Source organism: Lonchura striata, chromosome 32 (genome assembly GCF_050655825.1).
Source record: "Lonchura striata isolate lonStrDom1 chromosome 32, ASM5065582v1, whole genome shotgun sequence".
Classification (NCBI taxonomy): Eukaryota; Metazoa; Chordata; class Aves; order Passeriformes; family Estrildidae; genus Lonchura; species Lonchura striata.
The window spans coordinates 2,238,829-2,261,744 of record NC_140734.1 but is presented as its reverse complement, the minus strand read 5'-3'; the positions used below and the strand labels follow the sequence as shown (position 1 = coordinate 2,261,744).

General features: G+C 44.3%; 1 protein-coding gene across 1 annotated transcript; it reads right to left on the bottom strand.

Annotated features, from left to right (window-relative positions):
- Positions 1-14,709: 14,709 nt before the first annotated feature.
- On the bottom strand, positions 14,710-20,786 carry LOC146764607 (uncharacterized). The gene has a single exon (XM_085564111.1). It carries the CDS (start codon positions 19,620-19,622, stop codon positions 17,877-17,879), a length of 1,746 nt encoding a protein of 581 aa, XP_085420237.1. The 5' UTR covers positions 19,623-20,786; the 3' UTR covers positions 14,710-17,876.
- Between the last annotated feature and the right edge of the window lie 2,130 nt (positions 20,787-22,916).

Here is a 22,916-nt window from a genome sequence, read left to right as displayed (position 1 = left end):
GAACTCCAGCCACATGCACACCATTTACAAAGCTATTCCAAACAAAGAAATTTCAGCATTTTTTGAAAACAAAATATTAATCTTCATTGGTTCCAAATGACATAATTTCTTCAATTAAGTAATATTCTATCTTCTCTTTGGTATTGATGTCTCCCTTCTGGTGGTAATTCATTCACATCTTTCAGTCCATTCATCATAGCTTTTTAGATTTTATCTCAGACAATTTTGCCTACAGAATGAAGCAGTTGGATGGCAGTAGTTGTTTTCGTTAAAAAATGTACTTAGGCTGATGAACATTTTAGTAATTTTTAACCTCCCGCAGAATGTGATACAATCTGTATTAAATTATGAGATCGGCCAAGCAACACAAACTTTGTTATATCTGATTAACCTAGGATAAACTGCTTCCATTTCACAGCTGCCAAGAATTGCATCTAGAGCTCAGGACAAGAGCAAGGGTTTTCATGCCTATTGCAAGTCAAAATTCACCTTATGCAGATGAAATTCTTCTTGGAGCTGACTCCAAGATGTGCTTCCTTAGTACCAAATAAGTCCCAGCATCAGGTCGTGTCCAAAATTCTTATCTTTTTGTGAACCACTCTCACCTGGATTGTTAGCTGAACACTGGCCAGTTCAGTTCTACTCAGGTGCTTGATTTCAAGGGAAGCCTGTGCCTATAAATTCCAGAAATGGGAAAGGGTGACTTGCTACTTGAACACTTGGCTGCATTAGAGGCCAGGTGAGGGTTGCTCTCTCAGGGCAGTTCTGTAGCTGGCTTCTTGCAGAGGGAGAACTGTGTCAAAGCAGCCCTTTCTAGTGATGTGACAGCAAACCTTCGCAAATACAGCTCTTGTTTAAAACAAAGGGCCTAGTTAATCAGCAGTAATGGAGAGTAGGCTGAAGTTTTTACAGAAAATATCTTTTTCCTTTTAGCCAAATGCCAGGGAGGCATCGCACAATGGAAGTGCGCAGAATGTCAACTTGTATAACCCAGCTGGAGGTATGATTGCCTTTCACATTTTGCTCAATGTCTGTAAGATTTTCAACTTGGTAATTCATTTTTGCAGCATATTCTTGGGACAGGGGATCTCTTGTGTTCAGAGATCTCAACTGGAGCTGGGATGCCCTCAGGTCAACCTTGCAGTCTCTTGTCACTGCACTTAGCCACTGGTTTGTTTTTGCCCTGTGAAAACCTGCTAGTCCTTCCTTGTTGGCATATTGGTTGATGGGATGCAACTTGGAACATTGAGGTCAAGGTTTAGACTACTCCTAAATTCACAGCCTTGGTAGCTAAGGTTTTGCTTTTGGAGTATCTAGGCAGTGTCATTATCCTTTAAATTTAAATGGGTAAACCTATGCAACCTTGAGAATGTTGCATAGAGAATTTCATAAGGTCAGTGTGGGAAACTTTGCTTGATTTAATTTTTTTCTCTCGGTCATTAATACATGAGTGTTGCCACAACACTGTGTTGGGTTTTTGTCAAGGAAATTGAAAGGAAGATATTGATGTCATCTTCCCCACGGATTCCATCATTTCCCCCAAAGCACAATGCACTTAGGTGATGTCATTTGTTATTAATCTGTTCTCAATGCTGTTTCCCCAAAGAGCCTGGCTTCAGGCAGACTCGAGGTGCACATTCCCCTTACAGGCACTCAGTGGTGCTGCCTGCAGCAGTGAGCTGAGCCAGGTACAGCCAGCTGCCCTGAGAAAAGCAGGCTCTCACCTGGCTGTGGCTGCAGGCACCTGCCTGCAGGGACTTCCCTGCCACTGCAAGTGCAGCTCTTGCTCTGCCTTAGCCTGCTGCAGAGCATTTTAAACTAGTGCCATGGTGGCTTTTTGCAGAGACAAAACTAAACTTCACATTTCTCATTGGGGACATTCTGTTTCGCATGTGAATGATGATTTATGTGATTCTTGGTGGTGGTGTGCACAGATCCTAAGGGAATATTTAGCATTTGGTAACTGAGGGACTGGCAGTAGTGAGACAATTGTGGAACTTGGCACCGCTTTGGCTTTAGGCTGGCACAGAGAAACTCAGGTGAGACAGGTCTGGTTGCTGCTAGAGTACAGGGTGCCTTTGCAACATGCTCCATGCTGTACCAGTTAGGGACTGGCCTTTGTCACAGAATCAGAGAATCAGAATCAGACTTGGAAGGGATCCACAAGCATTTGCAAGTGCAGCTCTGTCCCCAAGAATCCCACCAGGTGCCTGTGGAACTTGTCCAAATGTTTTCCGAGCTCTAGTGGACTTGGGACCATGAGCAGTCTTGTGGGGAGCCTGTCCCAATGCCTGATCAGCCTCTGGGTGAAGAACTCTTACCTAATTTCCATCTTAATGCTTGCTTATGGCTTCAGGTAATTTTCTTTAGAAGTCATTCAGGGGTATGGTTTTAGGAGGTTTTTTGTTTAAATGCTGTGGGAAGTTTCTCTATCCACATTGGATTGAACTTCTCAGAACATTAGCAGTGTCTACACTCGACAACTGGCATGTTCACCGTGTTCTAAATAATTGAAGCATGTGATGTTTGTGCAATTAGCTTTGCAGACAAATATCAGAGAGGCATGGTCCAAGGAACAGGAAGTGGAGAAGGGCATTAAAAATTTGAGCTACATTGAAAGACTGAAGGAGCGTGTCAAGAAAGGTCAGTCTCTGTGTGTGTGACGGAAGAGACAGAGCTCCCGGATTTCTCACCAATATGCATCAAGTCTCCATCAGCCACTAAGCAGGAGTTCCTGGTTTCAAAACAGTGCTTGCTGTGTCATATCCCCTCCCTTGACCTGCTGGCCATGTTTCACCTGATGCAGCCCAGGACACGGTTGCCTTTCTGGGCAGCCAGCACACGCTGCTAGCTCATGCCCAGCCTCTCATCCACCAGCACCCCCAAGTCCTCCCCACCTTCATCCCAGGCTCCTCATCCCATCCCAGCACCCATGCCCAGCTGGGATAGGGCATGTCCCAACCCCAAAGATGCAGCACTTTGCACTTGGCCTTGTTGAATCTGATGAGGTACCCAGGGCCCTACTTGCCAAAGTTCTCCATGTCCCTCTGGATGGCATCCCAGGCCTCTGGTGTTGGCAAACTTGCCAAAGAAGCATTTAATCCCACTGTCCATATCATTCTTGACATAGCTTAGTGCTTGAGCTTACAAACTGGAGAAATCAAATGAAAACCACCATGCATATAAAGAGTTTTTCATCAATACCTCACCTCCAGTACCACTCCTTCACATGGTATTTTTAATGTCTGTTTCTTCCTAGTGCTTTACTGTCTGGATTCGTAATGATCTATAAATTCTGAACAAATAGAGTTTCAACAGTCTCAGTACATCCTTTTGCATCAACTACCTTGCTTCCTCCTACTCCCTATTTGACAATTTGTTTTCTGTTTTTTTCTTTACTGAAGTGAAAATACCAGAGCTCAGGAGAGCCCCACACAGCTCTCCAGATCTTGTGCCCGAGAGGAAGAGAACGATGCCCATGAACCCTGCAAAATACATCCGGAGACTTTTCAGTGCTGTTTCTCAACGATCCATCAGAGACAGGGTGATTCATTTACTGGCTCTGAAGAATTACAAGAAGTCAGAGCTACTCGCCTGCTTAGAGAGAGAGGGAGTTGTGGAAAAGGACAAGGAGTCCCTTGGAAAGATCCTTCAGGAGGTGAGATCCTGGAGCTGCTGCCAGCAATGCTAACTCTTAGCAGTCTTACTTCAGGGTTTCAATTAGAATCTAATGAGAAGTTTAGGAAATGCTCTTTGTTTGCATTTTTCCATCCATTTTACCCAGTTTCCACCCAACTGCAAGTCCATGTGACAAAAAGAAAGAAATCTTCAAAACTTTGGAGGCCTTGTTGCTGTTTTTCTAGAATAGCTTACAATGTAAATTCTTTGTAAATTTGTTGCTTCTCATGCATTATTTTAATCCTCCCTCTTTTCCTTGCACTGGTAAACTGCTTCATGAAGTAACTTCAAAGGGTGAAACCCTCAACTGGGTGAAACACTTCACTGAGGTCCTTAAAATATCCTGGGACAAGTTTCAGAGGAGAGAATTTTGGTAGCTGCATAGGGCAGTATTTCATTTGAAGGGACTTGGTGGCCTCTCAATGGTATTTGCTTCTACTGGGGTCTGTGGGGATTGCCTTCCAGGGAAGGGTGTTCCAGGCAAATCCTACATGATAAAGATGGTGGCCCAACTTTGAACACAGATTTTCATTCCTGTTGTGTGCATTGAGTCTTTGACTTCCTTGGCACCTATTATTTTTCATAATTTTCCAGTTGTCCTTTTAGTGCCATTGGTATTTCTTTATTACAGCCATTCATATGATTCACATGGACTGAAGGATGCAGTGGCTATTTCCTTCCTTTTTCAATATTCCCCATCAGTGTAGGCTGTTGCTGAATTATGCAAGCATTAACATATCAAGTAGCAATATTTCCTTTTTAGCTACGAAAAAGGTGATGATAAGATTTCAAAGCTCAGCTCCTTAGAGGGTAAGAGATGAAAAAAATGTCTCCTTTCTTTTTATTCCTGTTGATGTTTAAGGAGATTTTGAAGGAGTATTTTCTTGTTTGCAGTGTGAACTGCCTGGTGATACTGGTTTGCATTCTGAAAGGGCTGTGTGACCAGCACTACATCCTGAAAACTGTTACTCACATTTCTCTTAACTTCATAGGGAGGTGGTGTTGTTTTTTGCTATACATGAAAAACCAGTAGGGAGAACTTGCTGAGCTCTTCTATTCACAACCTTCCTTCTCTTCCAACACAGCCTTAGTTCTGCTTTTAAAAAGTGAATTCCTGATTCTGGGTACCTTTGCTACTTTTAAGCTGTTGAAGTGTAGCTCTAGGTAGGTTATCTCCTATAAGTGTTCCATAGGAAGCTGTAGTTTCCTCTGAGCAGACACCTGAGAAAGAAAAGCAGTTCTGTTTGCAGAGACAAATGCCAACATCCTGTGGTGCTTCATGGGATGATGAAAACATGCCATGTTACAGGTCCAGGCTGTGTTCTGCCATGGCAATGTAGCTGGGTGAAAGAAGAGCGCAGCAGGTGTCCTCTGGAGAGTGGAAAAATATGGACTTGCTCATGGAGATGATGTTGTTCAGGTCCTCCTCAAAAGAAAAGGAAAACAGAAAGGAAAAACCTGGTCTCTCCATGTATTTCAAATGGTGAAGACTGAGAGTTCTGGCATAGTGTACCTTGATTCTCAAAGCTGCGTTAAAGGAGCAAAAACCTGGATCCCTGGTGCAGGGAGACGTTTTCATAGTGTCCATTTCCTCCATGCTTGCAGCAGTTTGGAATTTACTTACATCCAAATTTCTACAGCCCAAATGGACCACACCTCTTTAATATTGCTGCCTCTTACATGACAGCTGCTTTGTTCTTCACATCAAACAAAAGGCCTGGAAAAACGGTGCATGATTTTCTTTTCAGCTTTGCTTTAGCTTTGTACTACCAGTTTTACATCTGTAGTCTGCCTTTAGGTGTAATGAATATTGATGTTTTAAATGTCTGCCCATAGGTAGCCAACCTGGATGCAAATGACAATTCTTTCAGTCTGAAGGAACATTTCTTCAAAGACATTCAGGTTGATTGGCCTGGCTACAGTGAAAGAGATAGAAAGACATTGGAGGTGACCCTTTTTCAGTAAGTTCAGCCAGGACAACAACCATTTCAAAAAAACCTTCTGGGAAATGAAGGTCTGTTTTTGCACTGAGGAAAGAACAATGACTGTTGATATTTTTGCCTTGTAACCTGAAATGCTGGACCATCCTTACAGAAAAACAGCCTCATCTCCACATGCCACCAGCAGCAGCCAGTCACTGTCTCTGGGACCTTCTGAAAGAAATACTCCACTGAGAACTGCTCAGGTATTTTGTGAATTTTTAAACATTCTCTACCATATATGATGTTTTATCCCACTTGTTCTTGGTGTCCAAGCTGTGATATGAAGCAGTAGTGCTGTCTGTACATCATATAAACCTGAAGTGTGTAACTTCTAACGGGATTCCTGTATACTTTTCAAGACGGTTACAATGTCAAAGCCTGCAACAAGCTTGCACCCATGATTTGTTTGTCATGGTGCATAGGAAACTCTGCTAAGGACAAGATGTGGACATGGTTTTGGTACCTAGCTGTGTCTGTGCAGGGTTCTTGATGATATGGCAGCTCTAGTACCTAAATCATGCATGGTAATGCCAGTGCTACTGTTTGAAGAGAAACCTTAGGGAAGTCTAGCATAAGGACAAATTCCAGTACTGAGGCATTTGTAGGAAACTTGTTTTTCTGTCCTAAGCAGCATTTAGGCTCCCATTTTGATTCAGGCTATCCCATGTGTGAGGAGGGGACTCAGAATCATTAGGGAATACCTTGGGCTTGTCAGGCTTAACACCAAGAGACGGCCAATACAAGAGGGCAAGGAAAATGTTTTGAAAGAATCTTGGAAAACACTGCATGCAAGGTATATTTTCTGTACCTGAAAGAATTTTCTTTAAACAGCCCTGGTTTTCCCTAGCTCTTTTCCCAGCCAGAGCAGGAAGTGCTGCAGGGCCCAGCATCCTCTTATGTCCTACCTCCATGCCTACAGCACTTGTGTCAGCAGGCTGGCACAGAGCTGTGTCTGGCAGTCCTGCTCTGAGCTGCTGATGGTGGGAGCAGTTTGTGCTTGGTAGGGAAGAGACTGTGATCCAGGCTTTCCTCTGGAGAACAGCAGCAATGAGACCTGCAGCCAGGCTGGGGCTTCTCTCTGTTATCATCTCTGCACTGGACACGCTGCGATCAGCACCTCACCGGCAGCTTCTTGGGGCCGCTTTAGTGAATCGTGTGGCTGTGTGACAGCAAGAGTTGAGTGTGTTCCTGGTGTGTCTAAGCAGAAATAGGGAGCAAGATAAAACCAGCCTGAGCTCCTCATTTTGGGGAAGCCTTTGATAGAGGTGCTGAAGGGAATGTCTTTTCCCAAAGCCATTTAGCTACAGAGTTGGAGGAGAACTTGCTGAATACTCAGGTGAGAAAGTAGGAATGAAATAGAGAACATACTGAGCTGCAGCACCTCCTTATATGACAGGCCGTTTTAGGTAAGAAAGGTGTGTGTTCAACCATTGCCAGGCCAGAAATGCTGCTTTTTCAGAGCAAAACTAATTGGCATCATCTTTGCAGAAACGGCCTCTTCCTTCTGCCTTTATCAATCCCGTCATGACCAAGAAGCAGAGGACTGACCAAGAGCCCAGTGGTATCCAGCCAGCACCTGGTGGCCACTCTCCTTCTTCCTTGGACCTGCCTTCCACATCCTGCTCAACTCTGAACCTGTCTCCAAGTGTCAGCTCTATTTCCACATCCACCCGTCAGCTACAAGAGAAAGATAAAATTCGGATTCCATCTGGAATCCCTGCGTCTGTCAGGGTGCAGGGGAAGATTCCCTATTCCAAAGGTGAGAAAACAGAGTTAGACAGGGTGAAAAAATCCCATCCTTTGGATTTCGATAAAATACTTGCCATGAGCAACGCCAAAGAGATGAGCAGAGAGTGCAGGACACAAGCAGAAAAGGAGTCACACAGTCCAAGTGCAAAGGGTATTAAACTGATGGACCACTTTTAGATATGCTTCCATTTCATTTTTTACTGGATATCTGTATGGTTTTTTAGTCATATCGAGCCTCCCATCCACCGGCATCTCCCAGTCCTCCCCACCTTCATCTCCAAGCCTGTCTTGGTGTCAGGGAATGTCCCAAACCCAAAGATGCAGCCCTTTGCACTTGGCCTTGTTGAATCTGATGAGGTTCCAAAGACCCCACTTCTTGGTCCTTCCAGACGGCATCCCATGCCTCTGGTTTGGGCAAACTTGCTGAGGGTGCACCTAATCCATTCTAGAGGATGCACTTGCTGAGGGTGCACTTAATGTCATTCTAGACATAGCTGAATGCTTGAGCTTACCAACTGGGGAAATCATATAAAAGCAAAATGCATAAACATAGTTTTCCATAAAAACTTCCCATCCAGTATCACTCCTTTACCAGCTTTTAATGACTGTTTCTTTTTAATGCTTTACTGTTTGTATTCTTGGAGATCTGTAAATTATGGGCAAATAGAGGCTCAACAGTCTTGGTACATTCTTTTGAATCAACTTCCTTGCCTTCTCCAAACCTCCAGTCTGAACTATTTGTTTCTGGTTTTCCCTCTCTTTAGGAGAAAAAGCAGAGGTCAGAGGAGCCCAACAAAGCAGTTCAGGTCCTGTGCCTGAGAAGAAGAGGATGATGTCTGTGAGACTTGCAGACATTGACTGGAGCGGTTGCGCTGCTGTTTACGGCCGACCCTACAGGGACAGGGTGATTCATTTACTTGCTCTGAGGGATTACAAGGAGCCAGAGTTACTTGCTCGTCTGCTGAGAGATGGAGTCAGGCAAAAGGACAAGGATTCCCTTGGAAAAATCCTTCAGGAGGTGAGATCGTGGAGCATGTGCCAGCACTTCTTCCACCATGCTATTCTGCTGCTCATAATTTTACTACTTCCTCACCTGTTTAAATTAGAGACTTTTCCAATACTCCTTCGAGTTAAGTTCCACTGGGATGTCTTTCTCATCAGCTTTCATAAAATGCACACCCATTGAAAGATGCAGTAGATCCTTCCTTCCTTTTTAAATATTCCCCATCCACATAGTCTTTTGCTGAATAATGCAAGCATTAATATATCAAATAGGAACATTTCCTCTTTAGCTAGGAAAAAGCATTTTGGAACCTAGTCAAAGGACTCAAATTCAACATGGATACACTTTCAATTGATCTTACAGTGACTTTAAGGAACTGATTCCCTGAACCTGTGAGGTCTGTTGCTGTGTTTGCCCAGGGCAGTGGCAGGGATTTTTCACCCTGAAGACATTCACAATATAATGAGAGCCACGTTTTGCCATCCCAACTGAAGTAACCCATTTAGGTTTCCGTAGTTTGCACATACAGGTGTAATGAACATTTGTTTTCCAAAATGTCTGCCTGTAGGTTGCTGACCTGAATGCAAAGGATAATTCCTTCAGTCTGAAGGAACATCTGTTTCAAACCCTTCAGACTGATTGGCCTGGCTACAGCAAAACTGAGAGAGTGAAATTGAAGTTAATACTTTCTAGGTAAGTTCAGTCTTTTGGGGAAGGAAAAGAGCCTTTTCAGGAGAAAGCTCTGGGAAATGAAGCCTAGGTTCTTAGAATATGCTGAGGCAGCAGGGACCTGCCAGGATCCTGGCCCTGCACAGGACACCACAAGAATCACACCAGGTGCCCAAGAGTGCTGTCCAAACACTACCTGAAGCCTTGCTGCAGGGACCACTGGCCTGGGGAGCCTGTTGCAGTGCTCAAGCACCCTCTGGGGCACGAATGTTTTCCTGATATCCTGCCTAAAGCTCCCTCAACTCGGCTTCATGCTGTTTCCTTGAGTCCTGGCACTGAAGGTCTGCAAGCAAAGGACTATGACAGTTGATATTTAGGCCTTGTAACTTCAAATATTGGACCATCCTCACAGAAAAACAGCTCCATCTCAGAACCCCACCAGCAGCAGCCAAGCAACATCTCCTGGGCCTTCTGAGAGAGATGCTCCAGCAAGACCTGCTCAGGTATTTTGTGCATTTTTAACATTCTGTACTCTGTATTAAGTTTCAGCAGACTTGCTGGTGGTATAAAAATGCTGGTGATGTGAATGTGCAGGGCCAGGCCTAAGCATGTTTTGCCTCAGACATTCCAAGTGCTGTGACAGGAAGGCTGTGATGAGAAGAGAGGATCCTGCAGGGGTGGAGCAGCACTGTCCTGAGCCAAAGTTCTGCTCTGCCTGAAGACTTGAGCTCAGTCCCCACCCTCAACTCATTCCCTGGAGGAGGCCTCAAAGGGCTGGCTCTGCAGGAAAAATCTCCTGTACATAAGAGGCCTCACCAGGGTGGGGCAGATGGGGCCCTCTCGCTCTCTTGTCCCTCTGTCTGTCTGTCACTCTCATTGCTGACTCCAGCTCTGCACTATCCACGTGGCTGCACCAACACAGGAGCTACAGAATGGTGATATTTCCGCAGTCCCTCCTCTGCCTCTATTTCTCTCCTCCCTCACTCTGCCTGGGCACACACAGCTGTCCTCTTGTGCTCCATCCTCAGTTTGGAAGTTTGCTGTGGGTGTGGGGAGCTTGTGGCTCTGTGTTGTGGCTTGTGAGTCAGCAGCTGTGAGAAGGTCCTTGGGAGGAGCTGAGAGATGATTGAAGGGCACTGAGCAACAGTGAGGGCTTGTTGGTAACCACTTGTGACACTCTTGTACGAATTCAAGGGCTTGTTAGCCAAGAGCTTTTGAGGCTGCACAGCAGGTAGCCTGCTGGATTGAAGACAGCTGCTCCTAAAAACACAAGAGTTTCTTGACATGTGGCTGCTGTCTTTGTTCATCCTGATGAGAATTCACAACCAAGCATCACCCCCTGTACTCCTGGATTCTAAGAGTGAAGCACTAATCTCATTTTTAACACATAAAACTCTAAAACAGCCAGGTGCCTCTTCAGTAAATCATGTGGATGTTTGACAGCAAAAGCTGAGTCTTTTCCTGGTACGTGCAAGCAGAAATTGGGACCTAGATAAAACTTACTGGACCTCCCCTTTGGGGAGGCTTTGCTGGAGCTGCTGAAGGGAGTGTCTACTTCCCAAAGCCTTTTAGCAGTACACTGAGAGAAGGACTTGCTAAGTCCTAAGTTGAGAAGCCCGGAATGCAATAGAGCAGATATTTACCTGGAGGTCCTCCATGTTTGACAGGTCTTTTTATTTAAAAAGCATGTGTTTTCAACCTTTGCCAATTCACAAATCCTGCTTTTGTAGAATGGGAGCGAAACCTGATCAGGGTCAGAGATTAATGAACTGTTTTGTTATTGTTGTAGAGACGGCCTTGGGCTCCTGGCTTGACCAGTCCTGCAATGAGCAAGAAGCGGAGGATTGAGCAGTAGCTCAGTTACCTCCAGCCAGCACCTGGTGGCCACTCTTCTTCCTGGGTGCTGGATGTGACATCCCATCCTACTTCTACCTGTCTCCAAATGTCGGCTCCATTTCCCCTGCACCCTTTAGGCTCAAGAAGGAGACAAATTTCTGAGTTCCACAATGACAGCACTCGTGTCTTGAAGACTACCATGTCAAAAAGGATATGAAGAGAATTCAGGAGGCTGAAGCAGTAGTGTCCCTTGGATCTCAATGAAGGTACCAATGTGCAGCTTTTCCTAACTCCAGTGTGGATAATGATGGAGTAAAGATTTGATGATTTAGAGAAGCCTCTGCATGAATCAAGGTGCAAGAAAGACCATATTCCAGAGTCAATAGTACAGACATTATTAATAGTAAATGTCAGCTAAGGAGTTAGAAAGCTAAAGGAGGAGATGGGCCAGGTGGGGAGAAGTGCTGAGATGAACATTGAGGTGGGTTAGGCCCGGATGGGCCCTCCCTTCCTGCAGTGCGGCTGCACAGGCTCAGCTGCAGCAGTGCTGCTGCATCCCCTCATCGTATTTGCAGTGCAGGAGGGGAGGGAGAAATGTGTGTGGGTGTGTGTGGTATAAAACACTGGGAATTGCTCCCAGCTTGTCTCAGAGCAGTGATGTTGGCAAGGGCAGGCAGGCTCCTGCAGCTCTGGGGCTCTGGGGCAGCTGTGGCCTTTGGAGCAGGCAGGGCCCTGGGCCCCGCTGGGTACAGCCAGGGATGCTCTGGGGAAGGCTGAGGGCAAGCCTGGCCCTGCAGGGCAGCAGTGCAGTGAGGCCTGTGCTCGGGCTCTTGCTAGCAAATGTCACTGGGCAGAGGCCAGTGGACGAAGCTACTGCTTCTTGGGAACCTCTCAAATTGTTGAAAGGCATCTGGAGTTTTATTTTCAAACTTATCCTGCACACCAGTCAGGTGCATCTGGCCTGGGATGCATCCCTGGCATATGTTGTTGTCTGTCCTTGTACTGAATTTTAACTTGTTAAAGATTTATTCCTTGTAAATATTTATCTCAGGATGGTTTGAAGTGTTTATTCCCATGTGGAATGAGTTTTTGTCATTGCAAAGAGAACCAGATCTTCAGTCCCAGAGGAGCAGAAGCTTTGGTGTGACAGTGTTGGGATGTGGCATCTATTATTCTCATTGCCACCTCATCTTGGGTTTGTATCATGAGCTTGATAAACCTCACACCTGTTGATTTGAGGGAGAAGGGATTGAAGAAGGTTTGACTCCCTTCAGTGGCTTTAAGCATTAATGAGTTTTGCCCTCTTTAGGAGCTGCTGTGCTTTGAGATGTTGTTGTTGTTGTTGTTGTGGTTTCAGACTTGTCTAGAGTTTGTTTTTAGGTCTGTAATACACAACAGCCCAGAAGGATGGTGGCTCACAAAGAAAAATACGTCCAAAGTCAAACTGAGATGTGGAAAAAATGACGGGAGACAAGTCCATTCTATAATGTCAACAAGTCTCAGTTTATTTCAAGCACACATGTATAGTTATACCCGTTATAATGAAGCTCATGCATATTGCAAAATTTAAGCTCATCATTGGTGTATGAAAAACAGGTCAACCCCGCCTTTGGAGCTTTCTAAGCTTGCTTTGTTTTCCCTTACATTTATCTTTTTGCTGAACATTCTACTGTTGAGAACCAGCTTAGCCAAGGACATAAGATATTATTGCTACATCTGCTATTGCTGCACTGTGCAATTTTCAGCTACTGCTTCACTAACTGCACGTAGTCATGTCCTTTCTCACGAAGCCATTCTTCCACAAAACTCTCCATATTTCCCCCGTTTTTGTTTTGGACCATTAAGTTAGTTGTCCACATCTTTTGAACCATGCGTTCCACCAGCTTCTGAAGACAGTTAAACAGGCAGGGCAAAATCAGCAAGAGTAGTAAAACAACAATCAAGATTCCTACTGCATACATGATAAAAGTTCTTAGCCAAGGACCAATCCCTAAACTTTTAAGCCATTCTTCTATCCCTAGACCATCTTCTTCTTTTAATTGATGAAGGCCCTGTTGTAGTTCTTTAATCTTAGCATGTATTGATACAGAATGATCAGAGAGATTCATGCAACACATTCCTTCAAATTCCTCACATCCATGTCCCTGGGCTAACAACAAAAAATCAATGGCTGCTCTGTTCTGCAGTACAGCATGATTTACACTTTGTACATCCATAGCAAGCATAGATAATACCTCTGATGTTTTGTTAAGTTCATCTTTAGTCCAGCATCCCAATTGTTCAGCTAACACCATAGCCTTTTTGGCAGCTCCTCCTGGTAACAGGGTTGCCACTATAACCTGTTTTAAAGTACTCCAAAATTGAGGTTGTCCAACCTGATCACATTTTAAGTCATGCACATCACGCCTCTTCCTTGTCTTCCCTAGCCTGTCCCATTGCATTAGCAAGGATATATTAGGATGGAACAGTGCTAGTTTTCCTAGATAACAGGGTCCCCCTTGTGGTTTTACCGGAATTCCATTCCAAGCTCTATCTCCACAAATCAAAAACACACCCTTTGGCAACCTTAAGGGTTTGATTATCTTGGAACCATCACAGTTGGAATATAACTGTGATGCTACCCTACCTGAATCCAGTGAAGAGTCTAGAGAAGCCCATTTGTTTCTTGGGTTATTTACACTCTGCAAATTCAATGGAACAAAGCTAAACCATCCTCCTGTTGAAACATTCCCTAAACTAGCATTAGCACTTCCAAAGAGATCTAATTCCTCTGGTGGAGATTGCAATGTTTCTTTAAGTGACAGTATCAACAAACATTGCCTATAGCCATCTCTTTGAGCTTCTGTATAACCAATATTCTTGTCTGGCCCTTTCACCTTTGCAAAATTCTTGCAAAGCGTCTGATTCCTTATCAACCCACAAAATTCCTCTGGTCTCCAGACAGGAACACCTGTTAGGCAGGTACGAAATGGATTTGTCACTCCTCCCAAGCTAAGGCATAGTGAACTTTGATTAGTCATGTTAGCCAAGGTTACCCAAATATTTTCTCTGGGCTGATTAAATTCTATTAGTCCATGACAAAGATTAGTCAAAAGAACAAAATAGATTATCCACCTTATCGCTCTCATGATTTCTTCTGCTTGGATTTTAATTTTAATGTCTGCACATATTTAATAGGCTTATCTAATTCTATGTCTGGATTTCCTACTACTGGTTTTCCTAAATAAGATCTTATAGATACCTTCACTTGCTTTTGACACCTTGTTGATAAAACTTTTGAATTTGCTTGCTTAATTAATCTATCACAAGCGTGTTCTGCTTCCCACCTATAAAAAGCTAATATTTTTTGTTCTGGTGCTTCAAATAACTGTAAAGCTATAGCAACTCCTAAGCCTGTGTCTCGTATTAAATCTCTCTGCCAAGAATCTCCTCGTTTTTGAAAGTCACAATGTTTACACCAAAAATGTCGTTTTAAAAATACTTGATCTTCCCAGTATGTTTTTCTACAACCCCCACAAACAAAAGCAATCCAACTGTTACAATTAAAATTCCCACAACTAAGACACTCAGGATTCTTTGGTCCTGGAATATGAACAGTCTGTAAAGCCTCAATAGCTGTAACAATTGCTGTAAAAGTTAACTCTGAAGGCAAAAATTGATCAGTCACTGGGGAAAGTCCTCTTATCTCTTGAAGAATAGGTCCCACTGTGCGAATCAGCTTTTCTTCAATTCTCCTCTGATCCTGATCCGCCAGGGGGGCTGTGAGATGAATCATCCAGAGCTGGTTTAGTCCACTTTGCTGGCACCCAGAGTGAACCTGTAGGGGTGGAAACACAAAGATATCCCCTTCCCCAATATAGGACCTTTGCTGGGTTCTGCCAAATACCTGTTTTAGGGTCCCTATACCTGACCCATACTTCTTTGCCCTTTTTTCTCATTTCTTTTTGTCCATAATGTACCATTGCAGGTGGTGCCTCTGAATCCCCAAATACACACAAATGATTAAGAACAAAGAGCACTTTCATTAGTCTTTCCTGAACATCTCCAATCTCTCTATGTTTTTCCAGATATCTCTTCAAGGTTCTATTTGCCCTTTCTACAATTGCTTGTCCAGTGGGAGAATGTGCTATTCCTGTAATGTGCTTAATTCCCCATGATTTTAAGAATCTATTCACCCTGCCACCAATGTATGCAGGACCATTGTCTGTCTTAATCTGCTTTGGCACTCCCATTACTGCAAAACAACTACACAAATGCCTTATAACATGTAATGCTTTTTCTCCAGCTTGAGCTGTTGCCCAGATGTATTTACTATATGTATCTATAGTAACATGAACATATTTCAAGCGACCAAAACTATTTACATGAGTAACATCCATCTGCCAGAGTTCATTAGATGAAAGACCTCGTGGGTTAACTCCCCATCCCATGCCATGACCCCCATTATGATGACTACAGGTAGGACAAGCTCTCACTATAGCAGTGGCATCTGCATGGGATATTCCAAACTCCCGTTGTAACCCTTTTGCGTTCTGATGAAACATAGAATGTGCCTCCCTAGCAAGCATTTGCCCTGATAAAGGAGAAGTTTGAGTCACTGTGACGAGCTTATCTGCCCGAGCATTACCCTCTCCTAAACCAATTTCCCATTTGTGACTTCTTATATGAATGATAGCATAAGGATGTTCTCGGATTTTTACTGCTTTTTGAAGTTGTATGAACAGTTCAAATAGTCTCTGATTTCGTACTTCCTTGATAGCAGCGTCCTCTATTCTTTCCACGACACCAACTACATACAAGGAATCTGTAACAATATTCAAAGGCCCCTTCAGGACTGTTAGAGCCCATACCACAGCTGCTAACTCCAAGGTCTGAAGGGTATCTGAATCATTTGCAGTAAGAATTTCATGATTCCAGACTCCCTGCTCCTGCCATGTAATTGCTGCTGTTCTTGACCTCTTCCCTGCATCTGTGTATGCCGTTATTGCACCAGGAATCGGCTCCTTTTCTCGCTGTGGCCGAACCATCCAACTAAATTTTCCAATCCACTGTAATGGAGGATTTTTAATACTTTCAGTTATGACAGCACCTCCTATTCCTAGCAGAGCTTCTTGCAATTCTTCACTATTGACCAAATACCATTGTAAAGAGTCCTTTTTCATAGGAATCTGTATTAGTTCAGGCTCTTGCCCATCAACCTGCAAAATTCTCTCACGACCCCGTTTTATCAAAGCTGCTAACAGTTCAATTTTTTGAATTAAAGTTTTTGTTTGCTGAAGTGGAGGGGATAGCCATTCCAACACCCTTATCTCCCCCGTTTTTGTTTCTAGCTGTGTTAAAGCTCCCAGCAAATGTTTTTCACCACACCATATAGTGAGATTAAGCGGGATTCCCAGTATTTGCCGATGTACACGACCCTGAACCACACAGTCTGTAATTTGCTGAAGAGTCCTTTTCTGCTGAGGATTAAGGGTCACTGGTGCTGTTGGGTCTGTGCCCTTCAATAAGGGTCTAAGAGAATCCAACAGTTCATTTGGAAGGCCCACTATAGGTTTAAGCCATTGTAAATCACCTAGTAATTTCTGAGCATCATTTAAAGTAACAATCTGTGTTTTCAGTTCTAATTTCTGAGGTGTTACCAAATTTTGAGACAATGTCCATCCCAAGTATTTCCAAGGAGAAGTTAACTGTATTTTCTCTGGGGCCACAACAAGCTGAAAACGTCCCAGCAAGTTTTGTACATGTTTAACCTGTTGACTTGTAAATGACTTAGGCTGAGCAATCAAAATATCATCCATATAGTGATAAATGATAGCTTGTGGCCACTGTTGCCTCAATGGTTGTAATGCAGAATCTACGTAAAGTTGACATAAAGTAGGGCTGTTACGCATACCCTGAGGCAAAACCGTCCATTCAAATCTTTGATCTGGACCTTCTCTGTTCAGAGCTGGCAAAGTAAATGCAAAGCGCTTTGTATCCCTGTCATGCAAAGCAATTGTGAAAAAGCAATCTTTGAGATCTATTATCAATAGAGGCCATCCTTCAGGTAACATTGCTGGATTAGGCAGACCTGGCTGTAGTGCACCCATTGGCTCCATCTGTTTATTAACCTCCCGCAAGTCATGTAGCAAGCGATATTTCCCTGACTTTTTCTTTATCACAAAGATAGGGGTATTCCAAGGACTTGTAGATAATTTCAGATGCCCTTGTTGATATTGTTCAGTGACCAAGGCATGAGCATGTTGCAGACTTTCCCTTTTTAAAGGCCATTGCTTTACCCATATAGGCTCATCACTTTTCCAAATTATGGGAATCGGGAAAGTCCAAGCAATGGCTATTATCCCAAAGGGTGCTCATTTGTCAGGACAACCCCTAACTGTGTCAAAATGTCTCGCCCAATTAGGCATTGCACCGTAGGTGGTAACTGAACAACAGAAAATATTGCCTTTATGACTTTACCATCTATTGAAACAGTAAGAGGTGGCGAGCGACTTGCAAGAGTTAAACCTCCAACTCCTGTTACTGCTGTAGCAGCTGGCTGTAAAGGCCAATGTGCAGGCCAACACTGTGGTGCAATAATACTTGAATCAGCACCCGTGTCCAGCAAACCTGTAAGCATACATTTTTGTCCCTTATATTCCAACAAAACCTCTTTTCTTGGTCTGTCATTCAGATCCAAAGTTAATCAAGTCAAACCTCCTGTAGATCCAAATCCATCTCCTCCACGGCTTTTCCGTGAGGATACAGCCTTAGTAACTTGCTCTAGAGGAACCAATTGAGCAATCCTTTGTCCTTTATTAATCCGAATAGGAGGAAATGGAGTATGAACCATAATCATAATTTCACCAGTATAGTCTGCATCAATGACACCAGGCAGCACAAATAATCCAAGCATAGAGGCCGATGATCTTCCCAATAACAAAGCTCCCATTGTCCTGCCCTCGATTATAATAGGTCCATTAACTCCAGTGGGGACCTTCTGCGGCTGTGGTGTCATTAAAGTCACTTCTACTGCGGCTGCCAAGTCCATCCCGAAGCTCCCTCTTGTGGCTGGACGCAAGGTGTCCTGTTGGACAAGCTGGAGCAGCTATTTGTGTCGGAGCGCGGCTGCTCTTGTTCGCGCTGTTTCGGGCGTTTCCCGGTCTCCTCTTACAGGCAGCAATGTTATGAGTATCCGATTTGCACTTAGGACACCATATTCCAGCAGCAGAGCATTCTCGCCGAACGTGTCCTGTCCCTCCACATCGGAAACATCTCATACGACTGCCGTAAACATTTCCCTGGGTTGCTACTGACGCTTGGAGGGGTGCAAGAGCAGCTAACACTTGTGTCTGTGAAGCTTTTGCCTGCTCTTTTAATCCCTCCCCCAGCTCTTTAATAGCCTCAACTAAAAATGCCTGCTGCCCCGTTGGTATAGTAGCCATCCTCTCTAATGCATCTTCTATAGTCCAATTAGCTCCTAATGTGTTTAACACACTTCTTGTAGAAGCATTACAATTTTGCAAAGCACACTGCTTCAACAATGATCCACGCATAAACTCAGGCACTCCAGCTCTCTCTATTGCTGCCGCTGCCTTATCAATAAATGCTCCAAAAGTCTCATCCCTTCCTTGTTTAATTCCCATATACGCTGGCAAACCTCCCGGGTCTTTCACCTTATCTATAGCCCTTCGAGCTAGTCGCATTGCCTCTCGACACTTCTCAGGTCCTAGCATAGCTTGTGCCTCAGTGCGAAAATATGGTCCTAAGCCCATCAATTCATCCATAGTTACTCCATGAAGAGGATCTCCAGGCTGTCTTTGTATAGCTACAGCTTCATTAACTTCTGCCTGCCAATGTGCACCAAACAAAAGCCTCTGATGTGGCGAGAAAATAAGCTTAGCAAGACTTCTACAATCTCCTGGTAGCAATATATTAGTACTCCAAACATAATCCAATATCTGCCTAGCCGGTTCACTAGTAACTCCAAATTGACTCACTGTAGCTCGCAACTGTGACAACAACTTCCAATCTAACGGTGTAATCTGAGCTGTTAACCCCCCGCCTGCCTGCTGCTGAAAAATTACAGGACAAGCCAGTTCTGTTGCTAGTTCCAAAGCCTGCCCATCTCCTTTGTCCAGCTCCTCTCTTGCCAAAGTCGCCCAAACTTCCCTCCGTTCCCTGGCCAGAGCCTCCGTTAGGTCAGACTCTGCCCTAGGGGTCGGCTTACTGGCAGACAAACTTTGACGAACTGTCGATTTCTGTTCTGAGGGGGCTGGAGGAGCCGTGGGCTCACAACGGGACTCTGTTTCCGTATCCTCAGGCACAGGTCGCAAGGGAGGTAACTCCACTGTAGACACAGCAGGTGGCATGGAAACACCAGGCAACCAATCCTCCCCGCTAAAACCTCTATTTTTCTCTAGTGCTGAAGTTCTCTGCTCGGCAGCTTTCTTTTCTGCCTGATGTTGTAATAATTCATTGTGAACTATCTTCCACCACTTTCCCAACTTTTTAGCTGTCTTATCATCATCTAAAACTTCCTCCCATAGTTTATCCCCAAACTTACGCCACTCAGACAACTCATGTACTGTATGAGGATTTACAAAGAACCCCTTAGAATACCCATATGTTAATAACCCTGGCAGATCTTTTTGCAAATCAATGCCTTTAATCTGCCTTTTCTGCAAGAATGCAGTAAATAAATCATATGCTGCTTGCCTCTCCATACCTATATTGTCAGCGCTGTTGCAGCCCTCCGAGGTCGTCGGCAGCACGTATCGGCCAGGCTTGCCTCTGCAGTCACCTGGGGCACGGTGCACTCTATTTCAATTCAGCACTTTTGCCGTCCTGGCTGCATCAGGACCCGAACCCTTTTTCGTCACTCCACCGTGGCGCCTATCACGTCGATCGGGTCACCATTTTGTGGAAAAAATGACGGGAGACAAGTCCATTCTATAATGTCAACAAGTCTCAGTTTATTTCAAGCACACATGTATAGTTATACCCGTTATAATGAAGCTCATGCATATTGCAAAATTTAAGCTCATCATTGGTGTATGAAAAACAGGTCAACCCCGCCTTTGGAGCTTTCTAAGCTTGCTTTGTTTTCCCTTACATTTATCTTTTTGCTGAACATTCTACTGTTGAGAACCAGCTTAGCCAAGGACATAAGATATTATTGCTACATCTGCTATTGCTGCACTGTGCAATTTTCAGCTACTGCTTCACTAACTGCACGTAGTCATGTCCTTTCTCACGAAGCCATTCTTCCACAAAACTCTCCATACTGAGAGTAATTTTATTTTTTTACATTAATAAAACCAGACTGGCCTGGCTTGGTAGCCTCTGAGTCTGCCTCAAGGCTATTTTAATGAAAAGGTCATGAAATTCTAAACTCTGCAGAAATGTTGACATGCCCTAATTTTCTTTTGATTTCTCCTTCCTAGGGTAGCCCCAGCTACTCTGAGATGAAGAGCAGATGCCAGTACCTCTACAAAAAGCTGTCCCACATTCAGCAATGAGTATCTGAATTTGGCAAGCAGCAAGTGGAGTCCTGGCACCAGTCGTCTGCTTCAGCAAGGACACATCTATGAATCCGAGCTGTTTTATTTTAAAACAAGGTTAAGGTTTTAGGATTCTTCAAGTTAGGATTGAGTAGATGATTATTTCTTAAAAGCATAGGATTAGTTAGCCTAAGATTACAGAATTTAGTATTGAACATTAGCAATAAAGAAGTTGTATTCTTGTTAACTCCTTCTCTTATTGCCACTTCTCTCCAAAGAAGTTTTTTTTCCCATACCAGTTGGGGGATGGGCCAATTAAATCTGCTTTCTAAAAAAACCACTGCAAAAGTTGTCTCCCAAGTTTACCCTAAACAAGCCATTTTTGGCACCACATGTGAGGCCCGAGAAAGAAGAAAAAACCTGTAATGATTGGATTTTGGTTGTGCTTACTCTGTAGTGGTGCAAAGCTGTCAGTAACCATGTTACTTGAAGTGGTAATGTCTCTCGGGGTGGGGGCCTTCATGTGTTTCTAGTCCCAAGGCTGCTTTGAAGCTGTAATAGCTTTCTAGTCACTAGGATTATTTTCTTATCCAAAAATAGCTCCACTATTATACTGTACTTACTGTTTTCTAGTTCATTGGAGTAATTAGGTCATCATTCACTATATCAAATAATTGGAATAAGCTCTGGAAAAGGAGGTTTATTTAAAACTAAGATTGTTAAAACTACGTTTTAAAAAAGAGAAGGAATTCCATGAAGAAAACGATGTGGTAAAAATAGAGTTATTTAAACTTCTCAAAGTCCTTGGATAATACAGCCCTGAACCCCCGTCATGTGCACTGCAGCCTTGGCGGTCCCTTTGAGCTCAGAACTGCCAAGGGTCAGGGCTGGGATGAGCCTTCACCCCAAACTGGCTCCAAGACTGAGTGGGAATCAATCCAGAACAGCTCACACAAAGAGCAAAGCCTCAAGGCCAAAGCCAAACCTTCATCAGGTTGGATTTCTTTAAACATGGAACTGGAACAAATTTGCTTGTGCGGTAACATCACTGTTACCATGAAACTTTACATGAGCTACTAAATAAGCAGTGTCCTCTCCTGAACTGTGTTGCCCAAATACTGTTGAGAACTTGCTGTGCCTCTGCCCTGTGCCCCTGGGGCTGCTCCTGGCCAGGCAGCCTCAGGGGGAGCCAGCACTGGCTGCAGCCCCAGCGGCCCCCCAGGACAAGGCCCAGCAATGAAGAGGCCAAGGAAAGCACTGGGCAGCAGCAGAACCCTCAGCAGAGTTCTTTGCACAGCCATGGACTGGCAACAGCTCCACTGCAGCATGACTACGAGTCAGACTACCAGTGCTATGAGCAGAGCTACAAGAAAAGTGGAGAGAAAAATCAGCTACTGACCATCTGCTCTCGTACAGCTTCCGAATGCCAAGATAGCAGCCCATCAGCACAAGTGGCACAGTGAACAGTGTCACCACCGTGCCTATCATGCAGGACCTGTGCACATGCTGGGGGCAGACAATTCTTGGGATGCGCACTGGATCCAGGACATATATTCCTGTTTCAGTGATAACGTCTGTGCGAGCAATGGGGAGCGTGAGCCCATGCTGTGCTGCACTGCTGAGCTGGCAGCATGGTGGATACGGCCAGGACGTTCTCTGTTTGCCCAGAGCTGGGGCCTGCAGGCACCTTGCCACCCCTTGGCACAGGCTGTGCCACCTAACAAAGCCCAGCAGGCCGGCAGGAGAGCCCGGGGCCAGCGCAGCTGCTTGGGCCGTCGCTGCTTGGAGGGACAGGGGCCAAACCCATCCCTGAGCAGCCCCTGCCAGCCCTGGCCCTCCCTGCCCTGTGACAGCTCCCCCAGCCCCAGGGGGACAGACCGTCATCAATTCTACAGCCAGAAAAGAAATCGTCCCTGTAACTGTGTGCTGCTTTTCTTCCCTGCAGTTGGTCCCAGAAACATCCCTCACACTGCTGGAAATGCCTACACATTGTCTGATCAGTCCCTATGGTTTTCCAGTGTGCTCTCAGAAATTTTTCCAACAAGTCCACCAATAAATTCCAGGTTACCTCTGTGAATTGCACACTACTGTTTCCTTCATTTTTTTCTCAATACCTGGAAGTTCCCGTATCTAGTAATGGCCTTGAGGATCTCTGATTCTAGTCAATTGTGGTTTTTTTGTATTGAGACAGATGAAACAGCCTTTTGGTTTTGCCAGGTCTGGTTTTTCTCTTAGCATTACGGTTTACTTATTATCTACATGTAAACTTATTTTTATTTATGTTTTTTTTTTTTTTTTGTTCCCCAAGCAGTGATATTGACAATTTGTCATTCATTAATTAATGCTCCAAATATGAACAATTCTGATTCTATTTTTCTAGGAATATAAAGATCTCAGAAAGCTGCATTTTTAATTTTGAAGACAGTCTCACTCCCCACTCCAAGCTTTGACAAGGGGGTGATGCTTTCTGAAACTTCCACTGCCAACTTTTATGGTGATCCATGTGGAAACGTCCCT